The 24,667-nt window shown below is 45.1% G+C and overlaps 1 protein-coding gene across 1 annotated transcript in view; it reads left to right on the top strand.

Annotated features, from left to right (window-relative positions):
- Positions 1-24,667, top strand: part of LOC138260285 (uncharacterized) — a 102,707-nt gene that overhangs the window by 45,896 nt on the left and 32,144 nt on the right. Inside the window, exon 2 of the mRNA XM_069208650.1 lies at positions 995-1,841. Within this exon, the coding sequence (XP_069064751.1) occupies positions 995-1,841 (847 nt within the window). The remainder of the gene's footprint in view (positions 1-994; positions 1,842-24,667) is intronic.

The raw sequence follows: 24,667 nt of genomic DNA, 5'->3' as shown, positions 1-24,667 counted from the left end.
TGAGATACATTTTATTTGGTTAAAAAGTCTTTTTAAATATTTAGTGATTATCTTTTGTTGAAATTCTGAGCTTTGCGATGAATTTAAACATGTCGTGTGAAGATGGGACACATTTTCTCCTTGTGTGTTAGAATTCAAATTATTAAAGTGAATTTCAATTTCACATAGTTAAATATAACTCAATCTTCGGATGCTGTTTCAAACCAATTTAATGCACACATAAAATGATATACAAAATCTGAGGAGATGTGTGCAGTCCAAAAAGAGAGTTACATTACTTGAAACAACTGTTCACACAATTAACATGGACTAGAACATAGCAGTTGACAGATTTTTGGTGGGAAATCAAAAAGGCAGGGATTATCAATGCATTTATGAGAGGAAAGATAAATAAACAACTTATGGTAAATGAATGATTACATTTGGATACTGATTCAGAGATGATTGCAGACATTAGACAAAATTTACCTTCTACATCAGTGGCTCCCAACATTTTGAATTCCTCCACTAAATCATTATTGGAATCCAGGGAATGCCCATTAAGTCATTACTGAAAGCTGGGAACCTAATCTGTTAATATTATTTAATTTTCTAGGCAGTCGCCGACCCCCTGAGGAGGATTCACTGATGGCCAGTGGTCCCCACGCCACAGGCTGGGAACCACTGTTCTACATTTGAATTTTTGGAATGGGTAAAGTCAGAATTATATAACTTATGTAATACAGGAAAAGATTTGAATATCAATGTGATTTGGGACAACCTAAAATCTCCATAAGTTTCCAGGTACCCTGAGTTTGAAATTGTGTATAAGTTCACTGTCAAGTCTGTTCTCTCTGTTATATGGTGAAGAAACCTTTTTTTTTTTACAAAATACAATCGTGAAAGCGTTTTTCAAACATCCATTTCCCATAATTGTGTTTGGGGCATCAGATTCCTTCAACCAGAAAGGTGACAATTGGTTCTAAAATAAACGTTTGTCTCTTCTGCTTTTCAGATATACTTCTTTTCATGGTGGATGGTGAAAACACTTGCCGAATAGGTCATCCACCACAGAAGTCAACAGATAACTATCATACAAGTGCTAAGAAAATTGGAAAAATCGAGAATGCCTGCAAGATTACCCACAGTCCAGATGGCAAACTTTATGTTGTGCATGGGTCACATTTGTATGAAGGTCCTTTTCCGAACTGTGAAGGAATGAATTGGTTTAAAGGGGCCAGGCGCATTGGAAAAGAGGAGTGGGATAACTTTAAACTTATTACCTTTGATCTGGATGGGAAGCTCTATGCTGTCACTCACGAGGGTGACTTATTCAAAGGTCACCCACCATCCAATGAGAATGAATCCTGGATTGATAAGGCGAAGAAAATTGGTGGTGGTAAATGGAATGCACTTACTGCTCTCTTTTTTGATCCTAAGGGAATGTTTTACGCTCTTACTTCGGATAAGTTTGTGAAAGGTCCTTGCCCGACTGAAGCAGATAAGAACTGGTTGGATCATGCTGAGGTGATTGGCGGTTCAACTTGGGCGACATTAAGCCATCTTATAGCTTTCTCTCCAGATGGAGATTTGTGGTGCGTCAATAGATCTAACGGTGAAATATTTGCAGGTCCACCACCAACCAACAAGACAGAAAACTGGCAAGATAAAGCCCAAAAACTGGGTACGGGCTACCAAGTTTACAAATACCTATCATTTCTTCAGGATAAAACCATCATGAAGATTTTGTGTCTCCGGTTCCTGATAGAGAATGGAAACATACTTAACCAGAAGGCAGAGGTAGTGGAAGAGAAGGTTTTTGATAACAAAGGAGGTAATCAACCTTTGAACTTAAAATTTGAGTAAGTATGCCGCAAATCTATTTTTTTAATGAATGATGATTTTCCTAATATTAGGCTTGGAGTTTTTATTTTCTCATTGCCATGGAATCATAAGTTTGTTGTTTCAGTCTGCAATATGAACACTACTGCAAGAGTGTCTCAAGAGCAATTTCTACAAAGCACACTACAGGAGAAATATGTAACACACTTTAAAGGAGTTATTGAAGAAGGTGATACTCTTGCAGTGTCTGGTTTTATCCCACACATGGTTGCAATAGTGCTGTTACCACTTCAAACTGCCTCAATTAAAGTTTAGCCAGATATGTGCCTGCCCTCTTTCCAATTAGGACAGGCATAATGGTGAATTTCCCATTTGTTCTAGGAGCATGGCAACCTCTACCTCAACAGGCAAATGTAATGATGATATCATTTTAGCTAATGGGAATTCCAGAATGTGGCTTTGTTTAATAAAGTCACCTCAGGTTTTGACACCTACTGTGATATAGTTCACATGATTGCACTTTTAGGAGGCCTGTTTCTGTATGTACAGCAAGAAACCAGTTATAAACAAAGATGCATCCTGCCAGATAGACAACAGCCCATCTATGCAATGCAATGCGAATTGTCAGATGTTTTAACTCTTTTCAGTGAGGTGTAGCACAAGATGCATGCACAAAATGGAGCAATTAACGCAAGACTGCTTCCAGAATGTGAGGAATGTGGATTATTTTATGGTTTGGACTAATAATGACACAAATCCATATCAGGTTCAATTAGGCCACGTAAATGATGCGCAAAACCAAATATAGCAATACAGAAAAATCTCAACCTAATAATTAATTACCATTAAACACCTAAAGAATTATGCAGAATAACAACAGAATCATTTGAAAAATACCAACAGAATTTATGTGTTGTGCAATTGAATCAATCCCAATCCCAAATAGCAGGTCTTCAGCAGTCATCAGGAACATGAAAAGCTAAACTTAAGAGCTGCAAAGAATTGACACTAGCAAGAGATGAACAGAATCAGATTTTCAGAAAGCTAAATAGAAAACTGACTCTGAATGAAACTAAAGGGAATCTGACTTACATCACCTAAAGCTTTAATAAATTAAAGTCTAAAAAAATCAATAGCATATCTTCTATTGGACAAAACTATGAGGTTGGTTAGTGTGTAGACAATAAAATTCCTTCTGGGCTTCAGTTCTATCTTTCTTTCTTTGTTTTGCAGGATAACATCACATTCACACTCCTCTCCGGATGGCAGTTTTTGTGTAACAATTACATTTTCTAAAACAACCACACCATACACGACATTTAGCTAATGTTGCTTCCTTTCAAAAACTAAGGTTCATTGTTAAAACTTGCAACCTTTGTCACAAGGAAGTACAGTACGAGCGGGACAGAGAAAGCAGTAGCTTTCCAATGTAAGCTTTCATAAACAATGGAGCATGTTTAAGAAAAGTGGTGGTGCTTCTAGTGCAGTGCCACTTTCTTGCACCCCTTAGCGCCCCCCTACCGCCACCATGTGTGCACCATATCTAAGATACGGTGGACCATGGCACAGAGTAGGGGACAATAGCATTATTGATGTACTCTGCAAATCTTTTTTTTCTAACACGTTTCTCTATTTAAGCCTTTTAGTACATTTTAGTTTTAAAACACACAAGGTGACCTCCATATTATGAGCCTTGAAAGGACTTCCTCCCATTGACAAGTGGAAATCCGACTCCGTCTGCCTAGCTGACAGGAGTTGAAGAGGAAGTTTCACAACAAGGACTGCCACGTCAACAAGACTCCGCCTGCTATATTACTATACATAATACGGCGTGGCGGAGTCCTGTACGGTGGTTCGGTGCTGGCAGTGGAAAACATCAGGACCCATCCCCTCTTAGACGACCACCTCTCTGGAAAAGATAAGTTGATCATCGGAAAGAGGGCGGGTGCTAATTGCCTATTGAGGGCATTGATTGAGGATCATAAATATGGTTGATTTACTGAGGACTTCTTAATTGAAAGGAGTCACTACAAAGGTTAACTCTGGTGGTTAGTACCATCAGAACCCTTCTGCTGCACTACTCACTGAGTGATTAGTTTGCTTAAGCATGGAAGGACTTCACAGCTTCATGGCACATAACCTTGCACTAGTGTACCCATTAGTGTACCCAGAGAACTAAAAGTGAATGGTTTGTGTAAGCATTGATTAGGCTCAATATTTTTGTGACAGGGGTGACTATATACATTGGTCCTAATCCCCTACTGTTCTAGGACACATTCAGTGCTTTACTAGCTTCAATTAAAATCCTGATCCAAGTATTGATAAAGCATGAGACCCTGCATGGTGAATTTTTCCCTCATGTGATACATGGTATGGCAACACATTTATATTATATTTTTGACATAAAGCAATATCTATTCTATTCCTTTTTTTGTTTTCTTCCCTTGCTTTTAACATGTCTTAGTTATATAGTCAGTGACTACTTATGTGCATCTCAGGCATAATGTGTATGTCCTGATGATGATCCCAACAATAAAATAAGGGATTAGAACATCATCGACATTTAGTACTTGGACTCTTTACAATAATTTATGTTTTGACATGAGCAAGAGTACTGTAAAATTGTGACTGACTTTAACTGTGCTTTCTGTCACATGCAGTATGCCTAAGTAGTTATTTTTTATGGTTTCCAAGATGTTTGTTTTCCCACTACACAGTTTTCTTAATTTCATTTGGAATAAATATACTGATTTATTGCATGTTTTCCATATACTTCATTGTGATTCTATGTGCCATTTAAATCAATAGTCCTTTTATCTAAGGGACCCTTGTTCCTTTATAAAATATTAGTACATGTTAAACATTTCATTTTAGTTACTCATTTTTATTTATAATGTTCCAACACCACCGCTTGTCCTCAAATTTGGGGGATGGGCTTTGGCCTCAGGGGTCATTCTTCTCCTGCCTTCTTCCTCACACCTCCCTTTTCATCTGTTGCTTCCCCCTTCGCTTTGCCTTGCCCACTTTTTGGGAAGACATCTCCTGTGTCTGATCTTCATTGGTCCAGAACAGTTTACACGAGGTACTTCGATGTGAATGGAAGAGGAGATTAAAAGGCTGCCTGTAGCTTTGTTATTTTCCTCTTGTTTGAAATGGTGTCTCTGGATGGCAGTTAGTTTACTCTGTCCAAGCAGGGACCCTCTCTATAGTCAGGGCAATGAAGGTACACACTCAAGATAACCCCTGCTTACCCCCTTTGTAGCTTGGCACAAGCAGTCAGGATTATCTCAAAGGCAAGGTGTAACTTATATGTACCGACACACACAATATTACAGTGAAAACACTACAAAATGGACACCACACCGGTTTAGAAAAACAGATAATATTTATATAAATCAAACAAGCTCAAAAGAATAAAAATCTTACTCAATAGAGCACAATTGAAATGTTGATTTTACACAAAGTACCTGGTTTGCGCCAAACATAAAGCCGCACGGGCGAGCGTGCATCAAAAAAGTCTGCGATGTGTCAATTCCTTACTTGCAAGTGAGGCCGTGCATCATATTCTCCACCGGTCAGGTCGGTGATGCTTTGTTTTTCTCCCTCGCAAGAGAGTAGTACGTCGATATCCAGACAGGGCAGCTCAGATCCGTGCAATGTCACAATGACTTTGACGCCCAGTGACGATGCATGAGAAATCTGGTCACATGGTATTAGAGAACCGCATTCCTTGGTGTTTGTGTCCGTATCAGCAGCCGCAAGCGGGTGTTGCGTCGTTTCTCCAGCTGCGATGCGTCAATCTCCCAGTTGCGATGTAGGAGGGGTATTGATTTTTGCTGCAAAAGCGGGTGGTGCATTGTTTTTCAGCCGTGTTGCAGGTGGTGCGTCAAACATTTCCTTGCAAAGTGTTCTGTGTGTGGATTTCAGTCCTTTTTCTGCCAACTTCACCTCTCAAGAGCCCAGAGAATATACAGGGCACCACTTGGGTTTGCAGGAGTCTCAGCAAAGAGTCCAGGTGCTGGCAGAGTAAGTCTTTGATGGCCATGAGGCTTCAAAACAGGGGGAAAGCTCACTTCAAGCCCTTGGAGATTCTTTTCAAGCAGCAATGCACAACAAAATCCAGCCTTTGTCCTCTTTCAGGCACAGAGGTACTCCTCCTCCAGCTCTTCTCCTTGGCAGAGGTTCCTCTTGATTCCAGAGGTAATCTAAAAATCTGGGGTTTGGGCTCCACTACTTATATCCCTTTCTGCCTTTGAAGAGGGCATACTTCAAAGGGAAGTCTCTTTTATTCACAGGATCCTCCTTGCCCAGGCCTGGCCCCAGACACACACCAGGGGGTTGGAGACTGCATTCAGGTGTAAGTGACTACTTCTCCCTCCACTCTAGCTCAAATGGCTCATCAGGATATGCAGGCTACACCCCAGCTCCCTTAGTCTCCCTGTGCCATGCAGGGGGCCCCTAGTTGGGCCCCCGATGGCACTTTAATAAAAAAAAAATACTTACCTATACTTACCCCACTTACCTGGGATTCTCCATCCTCCAGTGTCCCTCTGGTGTGGGTGGGGGTGTTCCTGAGGATTGAGGAGGCACTCATGGAAATAGGTCCACAGGTCCCCTAACGCACGGTCTGACGTAAAACAAGATTTACACCATTATTTAGCCTGTCCTCCCACCCGTGTGTCATTTTAGCACGGGGATAAATATGGGGCTAGCAAATTTTTTTAGATGGGAACGCCTACCTTGCATCTCACGTCTCTTCTAACGTCAAATTATAAATATGGAGTTAGTTTTGCGCTGACTTTACTTTAAAAAATGACGCAAATTTGGCGCAAATGGAGTATAAATATGCCCCCATATGTACAGTTATTGCCCTAATAAAAATCTAAACCTACATGGCTCAAAACAATAAAACTGATTCTCAAAAAACAATAAATCATCTTTGCCATTCAAATCAGCATATTGCCTAATTAGAGGGAAATACTAGAAATGTGTAGGCACAGATACTTATATAACAAGAATCTATATGAAACACAGTGTGTCAGTCTACATCAATGGAGGGCTGCTAGATGACAATCAAAAACATGCACAAATAGGAGTTTACACATATTGATAACAAGGGTCGTTCTATGAATATGGCACACTTTCCCCTACACCTACCAAAATGTACACCATGAACGTACAGGAACACTGTGTCGCTTTACAAAAAATGAGCAACATGTAGAGCAGCTGCAAGCTCACACTGCCCTGGAGCCAATGCATTGAAGTGAAATACAGAGCAGCTGTTTAAAAAATGCACTGTGTTCAACAGTGCAGGCGCCACCCGCCTGAACTTTAAAGAGAGTAGAGACCCGATTGCAGAGAGGTGTAGTAAGTGACTCCATCTGCCAGCAGGGGAATGTCTGGGGGTTCTTGGGACCTCCATTCTCTCCTCCAAAGGGCTGCTTTCAGAAGACGTACAGAAAGTGTACCAAATTTTGGTGGCACACTTTCAGTGCACCTTGTAAAGTCATGTTTGCCTCTGCACCCACATCCATAATACAACGTGGGCACAAGGCAAAGTGATTCCCTCATTTGTGTAGGTCCACGCTCCATGAAAATGAGGGAACATCCTCTTTTGATAGTGCTGGCACAACATGTGTTTCAGTGCTATCACTGCTACAGAAGGTAATGCACATGCATCTGGGTTCCTTCTGTAATACCATTGTGCCCTGGGGGTGCAAAAAGTGAGCGCACATGCACGGTACAACCCAAGAGACAATGTATAATACAAGGCAGCTTGAAAAACACAATTGTGCAGACACAACATGTTCCCCATGAATTTTAGACGTTATGCTTTTGTTGCATAATGCTTTCTATTTGCAGATAGTGAGAAAAAAAAACTACTCTAGCATAGACAAATCTGAAGTTATTAAAAGCTGTGCAAAGTAGCATCAGCTTTTCAACAAATTTCAACTGGTCACTTTTCAGGTGTTGATTGTGAGATTAGGGCATTTAAAGAGGTACAACTTTGCTCAGAATATGTAAACATGCTAGTTTCATGAAACAATAGGAATTACTTTTGTCTTTTGTGAAAAAATCACATATAATTAAATATGATTCAGAGAGAAAATGAAAAATCCTTATTTAACCAGAAATTATTCTGTTTTAATATTGGTATAAATTCATGTTTACAGCACAGGCACTGTTCTCAAAGCAGCAGCCCTTGCAAGCATTACTCTTAAAGAAGTTATTTTACGATGGCTCTGAAATGCCAAACTTGCTGAATTCTTTGTAAATTTCTGATGTTTAGAATCCTAAAGTATGTCTGAGTTGGACTTTTACATAATTGAAATTAAATTTACTATATGATGCAAAGGGCCTGTTTACAAGAGTTTTGTGCATATCTGCTTGTCTGAGTATAAAGTTGTATTTGTGTTACACATTTCTGGGCACACTTGCTGTTATTTCATGCAATGTGGTACAACAAAATAACTTACTGTGCTGAGTTGTGTGAAACGGTGAGAACTGATATACTTTATACATACAAAGATATGGAACATTTCTTAGTCTGCATTGGTGCACTTTTTGGACCCTAGCGCCAACTCAGGCACCCGTGCAACATGGTGCAAAGGTTCCAGTGTTATGTGCGGGATATGGCCAATGATACAGCGTTCACTGACTGTCTCTCTACAGCCAGGTAGATGTCTTGGCTGGCCTGTCCATCCAATTCCTTAAGTGCTTTGGAGAAAATGTAGTATTTGGTTGGCGGTCAGGTTACCCCCTGCCCAAACAAGAAGCAATACGTAAGTATTTGTGCCAACACACACAGTAATACAGTGAAACACTACAAAATGGACACCACACAGGTTTAGAAAAATAGTAAATATGTATCTAAGTAAACAAGACCAATTGGAATAAAAATCCACAATACACAATTAAAAATATTACTTTAGCAAGTAAAAATATAAAAATAGTGCCTAGAAGCATCAATGCTGCAATTTGATGTTAAGCAGCATCGTGACGGAGTCGTTTCCCACAATGCGACGTCCCTGGCGCTGTTTACGGAGTCACATGGAGCCCCAGGTACATTACCTTAGCCAAAGTGTGGAAAACAGGCAGGTGCATTGAGTTGGGGAGCGAGGCGTTGCTGGATCTGAGGTGGCATTGGGTCCGTTGCTGCGAGGAGAAGGAGCGGAGGTGGAGGCATCACAAAGAGGCGTCGGGTCCTTGATGCGGAGCAATGGAGGTGAGGCAGCGATGGTTGAGAGGAGTCGGTCCCTGAGCACATCTGGCAAAGTCGAAGTCCTGCAAAGTCACGATGCTGTGGGGCGACCTCACAGGGCCGCAGTCACGTCACAGGCGCTGCAACAGAGTTGGGTGTCACGAACGTCGGTGCTAAGACACTCCGATCTTGTGATTTTTTAGGGTGTCAGCAGCGTTGGTGACCCGGAACCTGCGATGTTGCTGGGGTCATCATGCTTCTGCGAGGTCTAGGGCTTCGAGTGCAGGTGGTGTCACAGATTCGTGCAGCGGCATCCTTGCAAAGTCACATGGCGTCGTCCAGCATCGTTTCACTGGATTTTATCAGAAATTTACTCTCAGGGGCCCAGGAACTGGAATGGCTCCCTCAGACAAGCTAGAGTTCACAGCATGCAGACTCAGAGACTGGTTGGTGAAGCCCTTGCTGCCCATGAGGGTTCAAAAACAGGAGGCAAGCTCAGTCCAAGCCCTTGGAGATTCTTCTAAAGCAGGAATATACCACAAAGTCCAGTCTTTGTCCCCTTTCACAGGCATAAGCAGCTGCTACAGGATAGACCAAAAAGCACAGTCACAGGCAGCACTTTTCCTTAGCTCTTCAGCTCGTCTCCTGACAGAGGTTCCTCTTAAATCTTTGAAGTAATCTTGAAGAAATCTTAAGTCAGGGGTTTCTGGTCCAATACTTATACCCCTTTATCCATTTGATGTTGCCCAACTTCAAAGAAAAGTCTCTGTTGTTTACAGGATCCTGCCTTGCCCAGGGCAGTCCCCAGACACACATCAGAGGGTTGGAGACTGCATTGTGTGAGGGCAGGTACAGCCCATTCAGGTGTAAGTGACCACTCCTCCCTCCACTATAGTCCAGATGGCTCATCAGGGTATGCAGGCTGCACCCCAGCTCACTTTGTGTCACTGTCTTAAGGAGATTCACAAACAGCCCAAATGTCAGTCTGAACCAGACAGGGAATCCACAAACAGCTTCACCAAAATATGTATTTTTAAATTGTGAGTTGAGAGACCCCAAATTCCATTTTTCGATTTGCTCTCAAATGGAAACTGTTCTGTAAGAATAGTTAAAGGAAGCCCCCATGTTAACCTTTGAGAGAGATAGGCCTTGCAACAGTGAAAAGGGAATTTGGCAGTATTTCACTATTAGGGCATATAAAAAACATCAGTACATGTCCCATCTCTAACATACACTGCACCCTGCCCATGGATCTACCTAAGGCTTACCTTAGAGGTGCCTTACATGTATGGGAAGGGAAGGCTGGGCCTGGCAAGTTGGTACATTTTCCAGGTTGAATTGGTTGTTTAAAAACTGCACACACAGACACTGCAGTGACAGGTTTGAGCCATGTTTACAGGGCTACTCATGTGGGTGGCACAATCAGTGAAGCACGCCCACTAGTAGCATTTTATTTACATGCCCTAGGAACCTCTAGGGCACTTTACTATGGACTTACTTGTAAATCAAATATCCCAATTGTGGAAAAGCCAATTACACATACAATGTCACATAGGGAGTACTTGCACTTTAGCACTGGTCAGCAGAGGTAAAGTACCCAGAGCAACAAAAATAGCAAAAACAGAGTCCAGCACACAACAGCAACCTGGGAAGCAGAGCAAAAAAGTTATGGGTGACCACGCAAAGGATGCCCTGTTTAACACTATCCTTTCCAGCCTGTATGTAGATCCTCTGGGTGAACCAGTTTATTTCAAAGCTTTTGTCTTATATATTTGTTGAGGTTGGATCGGATCAGTCATCTCACACCTTGATCGACTGTCTTGGAGATTGCCTTATGGTCATTCATGGCTGGCTGAATGCTTCGCACTCTCATGAAGTTGAATGAGAAGACGACAGGGGTTAGATAATTGGCAGAGAAGACAACTGTTGGTGCAGTGAGCTTCAGGCTGTCTGAAATGGCCCTTACTTACTACCATCCAGCATTCTCTGCAGCTTCTTAACCTTATGAAAATACTGTCATTTTTCTCACTTAGCGTAGGGCTTATTTGACAAGAACTTGCATTTGCTCACACTTGGACTATGGGAATGCCACTCATTGACACATATTTGTGCGTGTAAGCATCTAAAGCTGATTGCCCAGAATGAGTGATATTCTGGCATGTGAACTATTGAAATTCATTCACATTAAAATCCAATGAAAAGAAAACGAGTTATGAAATGTTAAAGTTCACATTGAAATCTAGTACATAGAAGCTCAGATCACAAACCGTGGATATATATTTGCACAGGACTGGGGCAGAGATGTTATTAGTGGCCAAGATGGAGTGCTAGTCGGATACAAGAAGTAGATTGGGTGGGATCTCTACTTACCTCTGGACTTAGAAAACATTTTGCCGAAAAATTCTGAGAAGGTAAAGTTCGGCGGGGCTAGTCAGGGGCTAGTCAGCTAGGCAGTGTCCAAGAAGTAGGCACTGCTGTTGGGGAGCTAATGATGAAGTTGCAGTGAAGAACCCTTTGTTGGGAAGTTCTTGAAGTCCTTATCTCCAGTGAGATGAAGCTGCAGGCTCTAGCCGACAAGGGTTCCGAAAGGACAGACACCCCTTTTGCAAGGAGCAGCTGAACAGGGTGTGTTGCTGTGGAGAAGAATGTAGATGGAGCTGCTGCATAACTAGGGTGTAGGAAAGTCCTCCTTTTTTGCCTGATCACCCCCACTCTTTTTGGATAGGTACTGGTGGTTACTGACTCTTGGCTGTGGGTGGGCTCAGCCAGATCTATCCTCCAAAAATCAGATTCATCCATTTTGGATTTTTAGAGACTGTTGCCTTCTGGGATGGATTTTTGCCACACTTCCCAGGAAGTGGTCATCACAGGGGGACGACCCTGTCACTGATTGGAGAACCAGGACCCCCCTGCTTTTCACCCAGGAGCAAGGATAAAAGTGGCAGACCTGCACCCACACCTCAGATCCCCACCAAATTTCAAGAAGAAGGAACTACAAGGAGAAGAAGGACTGCCCTGCTGGACCTCTGGCCTGCACCTGGACCCTGCACTCAGAAGGACTGCACCAGCTGCACACTTGTGCTTCACCACAAGAAGGACTTTGCCTGGCTTCAACTGGTTCAAGGAGGGACTCCCTGTTTGCTACAGGTGAAAAATTGCTAAACCAGAGTCCCCTGCACCAACTCCTGAAAAAAGAGACCAGTTGACCACTGCCCAGTGGCCAGAAAGGAGTTTGCGCCAGGTGCATTCTGGGAGTTGAAGTCCGCACCCCCCAAGGACCATCACAGAACTTCTGGACCCTTGGGGTGAGCTGTGGACCCCAAAAGAACCTTAAAAGAACATCTGGGAGAAGCCCCAGAAGTTTGGAAAAGATTTGAGAAATTTTGAAAAAAAGCTCCATAAAGTGACCGACCCGCCGCGGAAATTCTAGCCGGCTTGCCTCAACCGCGACCCGGCCTGACTTCGTGGTTCGTCCCGGTAAAGAAAAACATCCGAAAAAGAGACTAAGTCCGAAGGTAAAAAGTTGACCGGGACCTCCCAGCCATCGTATCCGAGAAGGGCTCCACGGACGTCGGATCAAGATCCAGGTTTACCCCGGTCGAAGGATTTTCATCTCGAAAAAACGACTAAGTCCGAAGGTAAAAATCACCACCGAGGAAACCGACTTCGTGTATCCGGACAAGGGCTCCAGGAGGTCAGATTCAACTGGCAGGGCTCCATCGCGGTCGGCCTGAAACTTTGACTTTGCCCCGGTCCTGGTGCAACCAGATGACCCGATTGGCGCTTTTTGTTTCTGAGAGCTAGAAAAATAATAATACTTTAAAAATTCATATCTCCGGTTCCCCTGAACCAATTTTATTCGTTTTTGTGTCATTTTAAAGATAAAAATATAAACTATTTTTATAAATTGGTTTTGGATTTTTAAACTGTTTCCTGTGTTTTATTTAATTACTGTTTTGTGATATTTGAATGCTTTACACACTGTCTCCTAAGTTAAGCCTTGACGCTCGTTGCCAAGCTACCAAGGGTTGAGCTGGGATTAATTTACTGAGACCTAACTGTACCTAATTGGAGGTTAGTGGCTTGTTGCTAGGTGTAGGTACCTACCTGCCCTTACCAATAACCCATTTTCCAACATTTTTGGTGGCAGCGGTGGGATCCTGTACTTGTGTTCAGTATCACGTTACAGTTTTAAGTAAAACAAATTAAAAATCCTTTAAATTGTCTTAGTGCAAAAATTATTATTTTTTAAAAAAAAATTAATTTTTTATTTTTAATTTTTTTTTTATTTGGATTAATTTCAATTATTGAATTTTTGTAATTTTTCTAAATTCTTGTTTCCAATTTTTGCAAAAAGTTTTTGTGACACAAAACTAGGGAACCATGGAGCTTGATCTGGATAGCCTACCCACACTGACAGTAGTCCAGCTTAGGGGGTTGTGTATTGAGAGAGGGTTGCCTGCAACCACTGATCTCAGGAAGCAAATCCTGATTAAATCCCTGACAGCATGGGCTGAGGCCCAAGAGGTAGAGACAGAGGAAGCTCCAGAGGAGGAAGAAAAAGGGAAGGATGCTAGCTCTAACCTCTCAGGGGAGGGAAGGCATCAGACCCCAAGTGAGGATGAGGAAGAACGGTCCTCAGTGGATACAGTCACTAGGGGCAGACCCAAAGCTAGTGGTAGGAAGGGGGTCCTTTCAGGAGGAGAGAACCCATCTATTAGAGAAAGAGAGCTGGAAGCCCAGCTAGCCTACATAGCTTTGGAAGCAGAGAAGCTGGCCCTAGAAAAGAAAAAGTGGGCAAGCAAAGAAAAGAGAGATGGTGGCAGCGAGAAAGAAGCTGAGGTGTCCCTGGGTGGGGGCTTTGCCCCCAGATTACCCAAAGGGGTGGTTCCTGCCTATGTAGAGGGGGATGACATAGATAAGTGGCTGGGGGCCTTTGAGAGGGCCCTCCAGATGAGGAAAGTCAAGCCTCAGTACTGGGGTTCACTTCTTTGGGAGTTAGTTCCCAACTCTGGGAGGGATAGGCTCCTAACCATGAGTGGGGAGGATGCAGACTCATACCCCAGTATGAAGAGTTGCTTGACTAAAAAGTTTGGTCTGACCCCAGAGCAGTATAGGCTTAAGTTTAGGGACACCCAAAAGACAAGCACCCAGTCCTGGGTGGACTTTGTGGACATTTCAGTAAAGGCACTGGAGGGCTGGATACAGGGCAACAGGGTAAGTACCTTTGAGGGGCTGTACAATTTGATTATGAGGGAGCACCTTCTAACTAATTGTGTCCAAGAGAGGCTCCGCCAGTATCTAGTAGACTCTAGGTTGACCAACCCCAGAGAGCTGGGGGAGGCAGCAGATGACTGGTTAAGAACTAGGGTTAACCAGAAACCCCCAGGGGGTGATCAGAAAAAGGGAGGACATGGTTCTTCTCAGGGGAAGAACCAGGGGAAAGATGACAAAAAACCCAAAGAGTCCTCACAAGAGTCCCCAAAAACTTCTCAGGGAGGGGGAGCCCGAGCCAATTCACTTTTAAAGGGAAAGGGTATCAGGGAAAGAATTATGATCCTGCTAAAGCAGGAAGGTTTCAGGAGCTTGCTAAGGCCGGCAAGTGTTTTGACTGTCATCAGCCTGGACATAAAAGAGGAGATGCTATCTGCTCCAAGAAGCCCCCCACTGGTGGGCAATCCCAGGGGATTGCTAGTGTAGGGTTGGGGGTGGAAGTTGGCCCAGGGGTGGAATCAGGGTACACTGAGGTCACCTTAGTATCCGTGGGTGGGGTGGACATTGCAACTATGGCCACCTTACCTCCCATCATGGAGAGGTATAGGCAGAGGCCTAAAGTCAATGGGACTGAAGTGGAAGCTCTGAGAGATACAGGAGCCAGTGTGACAATGGTCACAGAAAAGCTGGTTTCTCCAGAGCAGGTCTTACCTGGTGTCTTCCACCAGGTGACTTATGCAGATAGCAGAACCAAACTCCATCCCATGGCTATGGTGAGTCTGGAATGGGGAGGTGTGACTGGCCCTAAAAAGGTAGCTGTAGCTCCTGCCCTCCCAGTAGAGTGTCTGCTGGGAAATGATCTTGAAGCATCTGAGTGGTCAGAAGTGGAGAGAAGGGTCCATGCACAGATGCTGGACCTCCCTGAATGGGTGTGTGCTGTGACCAGGTCACAGGCAGCACAACAGGGAAATGCTGGACACTTGGACCCCGGAACAATGGGCCAAGCATCCAAGAAAAAGAGAAAGGGCACTGGGTCTGGCTTGCCAGCCCCAACAAGTACAGAGGGTCAGGAAGAATCCAACCCTGAGGGGGAGGATCTGAACTCTGAGGGAGGGACACTTTCCCTGCAAACTCTGCCTGACTTGGCAGAACTGCAAGGGGCAGGTGGGCCCACCAGAGAAGATTTGTGCCAGGGACAAAGAGAGTGTCCCACTCTTGAGGGCCTGAGGCAGACTGCTGCCAGGCAAGAACAAGGGGATACCAGTGGGACCCACAAGGTTTACTGGGAGGATGGAGTTCTCTACACTGAGGCAAGGGCCCTCAAACCAGGGGCTACTAGGAGAGTAGTGGTCCCCCAAAAGTATAGAGAATTCCTCCTTACCTTAAGCCATGATATCCCCTTAGCTGGTCATTTGGGGCAGACCAAGACCTGGAACAGGCTGGTCAACCATTTTTATTGGCCCCAAATGTCAGAAAAAGTCAGGGAGTTTTGCAGCTCCTGTGTCACCTGCCAAGCCAGTGGCAAGACAGGAGGCAAGCCAAAGGCTCCCTTGATACCACTGCCAGTGGTTGGGACTCCCTTTGAGCGGGTGGGGATTGACATTGTTGGTCCCCTAGACCCACCAACTGCTTCAGGTAACAGGTACATTGTGGTGGTAGTGGACCATGCCACCAGGTACCCTGAGGCAATACCCCTCCGGACAGTCACTGCTCCCACAGTGGCTAGGGCCCTACTTGGTGTGTTCACCAGAGTGGGATTCCCAAAGGAGGTGGTCTCAGATAGGGGCACACATTTTATGTCAGCCTATCTGAAAGCCATGTGGGATGAGTGTGGTGTTACTTATAAGTTCACCACCCCCTACCATCCACAGACCAATGGTCTGGTGGAAAGATTCAATAAGACCCTGAAGGGCATGATCATGGGTTTGTCTGACAAACTCAGGAGGAGATGGGATGTCCTCCTCCCATGCCTGCTGTTTGCCTACAGAGAGGTGCCACAGAAGGGGGTTGGATTCAGCCCCTTTGAGTTACTGTTTGGGCACCCTGTAAGAGGCCCATTGTGCTTGGTGAGAGAGTCTTGGGAAAAGCCTCTCAAAGAATCCAAGGAGAATGTGCTAGATTATGTACTGGGCCTGCGGTCACGCATGGCTGAGTATATGAAGAAGGCAAGCAGAAACCTGGAGGCCAGCCAGGAGCTCATGAAGCTCTGGCATGATCAAAAGGCTACCTTGCCAGAGTATCACCCAGGACAGCTGGTGTGGGTTTTGGAGCCCATGGCTTCTAGGGCACTTCAGGCCAAATGGACTGGGCCCTATCCAATTCTGGAGAAAACAAAGGTGAGGTCACCTACTTGGTGGACCTTGGCACCCCCAGGAATCCTCACAGGATCCTGCATGTAAACAGGATGAAACCCCACCAGGACAGGGCAGACATGACCATGCTGTTGGTCACTGATGAAGGGAAGGAGGAGGAGGGTGAACCTCTGCCAGACCTCCTGTCCTCAAAGGCAAAAGATGGGTCAGTGGAGGGAGTGGTACTCTCTCCCAAATTGACAGATCAGCAACAACAAGACTGTAAGCAAGTTTTGGGACAGTTTGCTAGTCTATTCTCCCTGACCCCTGGACTCACCAATTGGTGTGTCCATGATGTTGACACTGGTGACAGCTTGCCTGTCAAGAACAAGCTGTACAGGCTGTCTGACCAGGTCAAGGCCAACATCAAAGCTGAAGTGGCTAAGATGTTGGACCTCAAGGTAATTGAGCCCTCTGATAGTCCTTGGTCCAGTCCAGTGGTATTGGTGCCCAAAGCTAATCCCCAAGGTGGGAAGAAAGAATTGAGATTCTGTGTGGACTACAGAGGTCTAAACGCAGTCACTAGGACTGATGCTCACCCCATACCTAGAGCTGATGAGCTCATTGACAGGTTGGGGGCTGCCAAATTCCTGAGCACATTTGATCTGACCTCAGGATATTGGCAGATTGCCTTAAGTCCAAGAGCTAAGGAGAGGTCAGCATTTTCCACACCAGAGGGCCACTTTCAGTTCAAGGTGATGCCCTTTGGCATGAAAAATGCTCCTGCCACCTTCCAACGGTTGGTGAATAGAGTCCTATCTGGGTTGGAATCTTTTAGTGCAGCTTATCTGGACGATATAGCTGTATTTAGTTCCACCTGGAAGGACCACCTGGTCCACCTGAAGAAAGTGCTTCAGGCCCTGCTTCAAGCAGGCCTGACTATCAAGGCAAGCAAGTGCCAGATAGGGCAACGTTCAGTTGTGTACCTGGGCCACCTTGTAGGTGGAGGCCATGTACAACCTCTCCAGCCCAAGATCCAGACTATCCTGGATTGGGAGGCTCCAAAAACCCAGACTCAGGTCAGGGCCTTTCTTGGCCTGACTGGGTACTACAGGAGGTTTTTTCAGAATTTTGGGACCATAGTGGCCCCTCTGACTGAGCTTACCTCCAAGAAACAGCCCAAGAAGGTCATTTGGACCCCCGAGTGTCAGAAAGCTTTTGACACCCTAAAGCAGGCTATGTGTTCAGCACCAGTGTTACTGGCCCCTGACTATAGCAAAGAGTGTGTAGTGCAAACAGATGCTTCAGAGGAAGGGATTGGGGCAGTGTTAGCACAAGTTAATGAAGAGGGCCATGATCACCCAGTTGCCTTCATCATCAGGCGACTACTCCCCAGAGAGAAAAAATGGAGTGCCATTGAGAGGGAGGCCTTTGCTGTGGTCTGGTCCCTGAAGAAGTTGAGGCCTTACTTGTTTGGCACTCACTTCCGTGTACAAACTGACCACAGACCTCTCAGGTGGTTGATGCAGATGAGGGGGGAGAACCCAAAACTGTTGAGGTGGTCCATTTCCCTACAGGGGATGGACTTCACAGTGGAACACAGACCTGGGACTGCTCATGCCAATGCAGATGGCCTTTCCAGGTTTTTCCACTTAGCTGATGAGGACTACCAGGGTGTAGGTTAGTACCCATCACCTTTCATCTGGGGGGGGGGGCAGTGTAGGAAAGTCCTCCTTTTTTGCCTGATCACCCCCACTCTTTTTGGATAGGTACTGGTGGTTACTGACTCTTGGCTGTGCCCTGGGTACTGCTTACCAGTCCCAGGGCCAGTGCTCTGTGTAAAATGGATATGCAAATTAGGCTAATTATAATTGGCTAAGTTAACCTACCTATAAGTCCCTAGTATATGGTAGGGCATGTAGGTTTAGGGACCACAGCATAGGTGGTGCACACCTAGGTGCACTGCTGAGGTGCCCAGTGTCATTTTAAATGCAAGCCTGCCTTGCTGGCTGCTTTTAAATTAAAGTTATATGCAAATTCGACTTTGGAATTAAAGGTACTTCCAAAGTCTTAAACTACCTTATTTTTACATATAAGTCACCCCTAAGGTGTGCCCTGTGTGCCCCTAGGGCTGGGTGCCATGTAACTATAAGCAGGGACTTTATAAAAATAGATTTATAAGCCCTGGTGAGGTAAAAACAGCCAAATTCGTTTTTCCCTCATTGAAGTAAATGGCCTTCATAGGCTAAAATGGGCAGACTTTATTTTAACTTTTTAAAGTCTCCTTAAATGTTACATACCAAGAATTTGGTATCAAATTAATTGTTGTAATAAATCCCACAACTTCCAGTTGTTGGATTTATTATAACTTGTTCAGGTAAAAAGTTTAGACTTTACCTAAAAAGTTGCCAATTTCAGCTCTGCATTGTTTTTGCTGCTGTGCTCTGATTGGCCAGCCTGCAGCAGCTTCTGCCAGGCTACCTTGATGAGGTGTGAAGTGGCCTGACTTCACACAAAGGAATGTGCTTGGGGGAGAGAATCTCCCCTCAGCAGATGGTGAGGCAGGAAGGGGGAGGGCGGCCAAACTGGTCTTCAAAGGCAGAGAAGGACATTTGGAGCACCCAGCAACACCCCCACATCCTGCAACCCCAGACAATTAGGTGCCCTCTTGATTAGATTAGGAGAGGGCAGGAGAGGGGTGTGTTTATGATTTTTAGCCACACCAGTGGGTGGGCTCAGCCAGATCTATCCTCCAAAAATCAGATTCATCCATTTTGGATTTTTAGAGACTGTTGCCTTCTGGGATGGATTTTTGCCACACTTCCCAGGAAGTGGTCATCACAGGGGGACGACCCTGTCACTGATTGGAGAACCAGGACCCCCCTGCTTTTCACCCAGGAGCAAGGATAAAAGTGGCAGACCTGCACCCACACCTTAGATCCCCACCAAATTTCAAGAAGAAGGAACTACAAGGAGAAGAAGGACTGCCCTGCTGGACCCCTGGCCTGCACCTGGACCCTGCACTCAGAAGGACTGCACCAGCTGCACACTTGGGCTTCACCACAAGAAGGACTTTGCCTGGCTTCAACTGGTTCAAGGAGGGACTCCCTGTTTGCTACAGGTGAAAAATTGCTAAACCAGAGTCCCCTGCACCAACTCCTGAAAAAAGAGACCAGTTGACCACTGCCCAGTGGCCAGAAAGGAGTTTGCGCCAGGTGCATTCTGGGAGTTGAAGTCCGCACCCCCCAAGGACCATCACAGAACTTCTGGACCCTTGGGGTGAGCTGTGGACCCCAAAAGAACCTTAAAAGAACATCTGGGAGAAGCTCCAGAAGTTTGGAAAAGATTTGAGAAATTTTGAAAAAAAGCTCCATAAAGTGACCGACCCGCCGCGGAAATTCTAGCCGGCTTGCCTCAACCGCGACCCGGCCTGACTTCGTGGTTCGTCCCGGTAAAGAAAAACATCCGAAAAAGAGACTAAGTCCGAAGGTAAAAAGTTGACCGGGACCTCCCAGCCATCGTATCCGAGAAGGGCTCCACGGACGTCGGATCAAGATCCAGGTTTACCCCGGTCGAAGGATTTTCATCTCGAAAAAACGACTAAGTCCGAAGGTAAAAATCACCACCGAGGACACCGACTTTGGGTATCCGGACAAGGGCTCCAGGAGGTCGGATTCAACTGGCAGGTTCGTCCCGGTGAAGAAAAACTTCAAAAAAAGAGACTAAGGCCCTCATTCTGACCTTGGCGGGCGGCGGAGGCCGCCCGCCAAAGTCCCGCCGTCAGATTACCGTTCCGCGGTCGAAAGACCGCGGCGGTAATTCTGACTTTCCCGCTGGGCTGGCGGGCGGTCGCCTTCAGACCGCCCGCCAGCCCAGCGGGAAAGAGGCTTCCACAATGAAGCCGGCTCGGAATCGAGCCGGCGGAGTGGAAGCTGTGCGACGGGTGCAGTTGCACCCGTCGCGTATTTCACTGTCTGCGCAGCAGACAGTGAAATACTTGTAGGGGCCCTCTTACGGGGGCCCCTGCAATGCCCATGCCAGTGGCATGGGCACTGCAGGAGCCCCCAGGGGCCCCGCGACCCCCCCTACTGCCATCCGGATCCCGGCGGTCCGACCGCCGGGATCTGGATGGCGGTAGGGGGGGTCGGAATCCCCACGGCGGTGCAGCAAGTTGCGCCGCCGCGGAGGATTCAATGGGGCGGCGGTACACTGGCGGGACCCCGCCAGTGGTGCCGGTCCGACCGCGGCTTTACCGCCGCGGTCGGAATCCCCATTGGAGCACCGCCGGCCTGTCGGCGGTGCTCCCGCGGTCCTCCGCCCTGGCGGTCAAAGACCGCCAGGGTCAGAATGACCACCTAAGTCAGAAGGTAACTTTTTAACCGAGGCCTCCCGCGACTTGTAGCCGAGCAGGGCTCCATCGCGGTCGGCCTGAAACTTTGACTTTGCCCCGGTCCTGGTGCAACCAGATGACCCGATTGGCGCTTTTTGTTTCTGAGCGCTAGAAAAATAATAATACTTTAAAAATTCATATCTCCGGTTCCCCTGAACCAATTTTATTCGTTTTTGTGTCATTTTAAAGATAAAAATATAAACTATTTTTATGAATTGGTTTTGGATTTTTAAACTGTTTTATTTAATTACTGTTTTGTGATATTTGAATGCTTTACACACTGTCTCCTAAGTTAAGCCTTGACGCTCGTTGCCAAGCTACCAAGGGTTGAGCTGGGATTAATTTACTGAGACCTAACTGTACCTAATTGGAGGTTAGTGGCTTATTGCTAGGTGTAGGAACCTACCTGCCCTTACCAATAACCCATTTTCCAACATAGGGTAAGTGGTGATACATCTTGGTCGGATTGATAAGCAGGTTGGCCCTGGTCACCTCTCGGTTCTCAGAGCACTTTTGGGTCAAGTTTTAGATTTGGGTTATCTGGGCATCTTGAGTATAACTCTTAAGTGTCCAGGACTGGAGAAGCACTACTTCGAGGGTTAGGCTCACCGGGCTGTGGCCAGGTGCAAGTTTTAGATGGCTGGAGCCTTTTCTGTCCTGGAGGCGCTGATCAAGAGGCCATCCAACTAATCCTTGGTTCAAAAGCGCAGGGCAGATATCTGGGGCTACGGACAGACTTCAGGTAGCAGAGTGGTCATTCTTGGTGCAGCAAAGCAGACTTCTGAAATACACAGCAGGGCGCAGCAGCAGGCAGTCCTCTGAGAGTCTGTCAAGAGATCCAGAAATTAAACTGAAAAGTGGATACACCTAGCCCCTCTATTGTGTGACAGTCTGGGAGAAATATACATAGGACAACTGTCAATCACTCACAGTCAAGTGACCCAGGAACAGGCTGCCAGCACGAAGTAATTGGGAAAAGAAAATGCCAACTTTCTAAAAGTGGCATTTTCAAACTTGTGATTTAAAAACTGACTTTACCATTAAACAAGATTCAAATTTAAATTCATCAGACACCAAATATCTCTTACTTTCTACCGGCTCCCAATGAAACATTAGCACTTGTTAGCTGTCATAAGGTCCAATGTTATCCTAATGGATTTGTAGGCCTCACTGTAGTGAAAAATGGATTTGTGACTTTTTTACTACCAGGACATGTTAAAAAGTAAAAGTACATATCCAACATTTTAATTATAATGCACCCTGCCTTGTGAATGTTTTGGACCTACATTTAGAGTAACATATAACAAGATGGTTTAGGGCTTGGCAAGGGTGTTATTTTACCAAGTCACATTGGTACTTAAAATAGCTAACAGGCTGCATTGGCATTTCTGGGACATGTTCTAACGGCCTTTTTAAGTAGGTAGTACATTGTGGGGCTCGACATTATTTGAAGAGTCTAGACTTTAAAGCAGTGTTTGGAGTTTTCAAGGCTTAGACAAATGGAAGTTTGTTTTCTATGAACAAAAAATTACCCTGATTAGCAGGTGTGTGCCATTTAACGTATTCCTTGCCCATGTCTGTCATGTAAGCTCTTGTGGTTTTGAACACAAAACATATTTATGGTTGTCCCGCCCATAATAGGGCAGGACAACAATCAAGATAAACCAGTGGACCTGCGGCAGACCATTGTATCAGGTCTATTGGCAGAGCCAGAAATTTCCTTGGCTCCAAATAGAGCAGTGAAACTGTGGGTTAGGCGGGATGGGAATAGCACTGGTTTACTGCATTTCTCCTACTCCACTGAAGACCATGTGAATCCCTAAATATGTTCTTCTTGCATCATCTGCATTGAACTTGCATTAGTTTATTCTTTGTGTCCTTTTGCACTTCTGTCAGGTATAGTACTCATTACCAGTTGTTATAGAATGTCAGTAAAGATTTCGAAGGTGGGGAAAGGAGGGTCAATGGGAGTTCAGATGTGATGTTAACTTAGCAGTGGAAGATGTTCTGAAGTGAGAAAAAATGACATTTGCTGTATTCAGTGTTGGTTGTGCTTCAATATTTTCATGGTGTGTTGCCAATGAAAATGTGCAAAAATGTTGTTCATAAGGTTATGGAGGCTAGTTTGAACAAGGCAATAGAGGTTATCAGGCTAATTGTAGGAAATTACCATCTTTTGCACAATGTACTCCAGATTTTTGCCCTATCTGCTTTTGCTGGCTGTAGACCTCAGTGCACTTTACTCCTGCTAACCAGTAGTACTGTGCCTGTGCTCCCCCTTTAAACATGGTTGGTTTGCCCCAACCCTATTTGGCATGTTAAACCTACCTGTAAGTCACTAGGATATGGTACAAATTGTACCTAGGGCTTGTAAGTTAAAAGCCACTAATGGACTGCTGCATATATTCCACTACCCACTACAGTGGCAGTGCAAACATCACTTTAGGCCTACCATTCCTTGTCTTTTGACTTTGTTTCTGTGTTCACCATAAATTGATACTGTACACATTGCGTCTAAATTAAGCCAACATCCTGTGTGTCATAATAACAAGGGTGTTGAGCTCAGGTTAATTGATTGAGTTTAGTGAAACACCCTAACAATGACAGTTTTTTTTTTACTCAAGCCGGATCATCACCCCCTTAAAGAATATTCCAGTTTTTACACTTCTAAGAGAAACGTTGAAAGGTGAAAGGTTGCCTAATCCTGTGGTGTTACACCTCAAATTGCTTTTGTTAGTATTTTTGTAAATTGAAGCTGTATAAAAATATATAAAGCACATACTAACTAACGAGTAACTCACAAGGCTGTGCCCTCGCTACTCCCATCTTACATCACAGACAAACTACAAATCAACAGACAAGAAACAGCAGCAAATGGAAAATGTTGCATTACTCTTAAAATCCCGATAACAAAGTAGAGAAAGATTGATAATCTACTCCAAGACCATGGAACTAGGGCCCACATTTTTTTTATTTTGGCATAGGGCAGTGCAGCAAGTCACCTTGCTGCACTGCCCTCCGTCAAAGTTAAAGGGCAGGAATGAGCTGTATCTATAACACATGATGCATTCCTGCCCTTTCCCTCTGTGCTGGCTCTGTTTTGGCAGCCTAGTGCCAATGAAGGCACCCTAGCACCATAGTGCAAGAGTGCTTGTGTTGCATACATGATTGTTTTTGTGCAAGAAGGTACACCTTCCTGCACAAAAACACTCCTGGTAGGCTTTCTCCCCTTTTTTCTGTGTGCTGCAGACTGCAACACACATAGAAAGAGGACAACATGAGGCAAAATCAGGATAGTGATATTTTTCCTTGTTGTACCTCCCCTGGTGAGGCGTAAGGTTTTGTTACATCCCCAGGTTTCCAAGGTCTTGTACATCTGGGGATGTATCAAACTCCATGAGTGTTGCGTGGGACCACCCTTTGTAACGCCCATGGAATGTCTACCTAAAGCAGAGTAAGGCAACACAGCAATTTGCGCTGCCTTGCTTTACTCCATATTTAAGTGGCTTTGTGTGGCCTCATAAACATGATTTGGTGGTGTCGCCTCTGTTCCATCACAAAAATTGCTGCAAAGGAGGCGCAAGGGACTCATAAATAGAGGCCTAGATGTCTAAATCAATAAATTGAATTGAAATCTCCTCTATTCAGACTTACTTCAGTCCTGCCCACCTAAAGAAATATTCGATCACACATTCACTCTGATTACGCTGTCGGACAGTTCATACACATGGAGCTCCTCACACATCCCTT

The sequence above is a fragment of the Pleurodeles waltl genome, chromosome 1_1 (genome assembly GCF_031143425.1).
Source record: "Pleurodeles waltl isolate 20211129_DDA chromosome 1_1, aPleWal1.hap1.20221129, whole genome shotgun sequence".
NCBI lineage: Eukaryota > Metazoa > Chordata > Amphibia > Caudata > Salamandridae > Pleurodeles > Pleurodeles waltl.
Note: the sequence above shows the minus strand (reverse complement) of the source record. Positions and strands in the feature narration are given on the sequence as shown.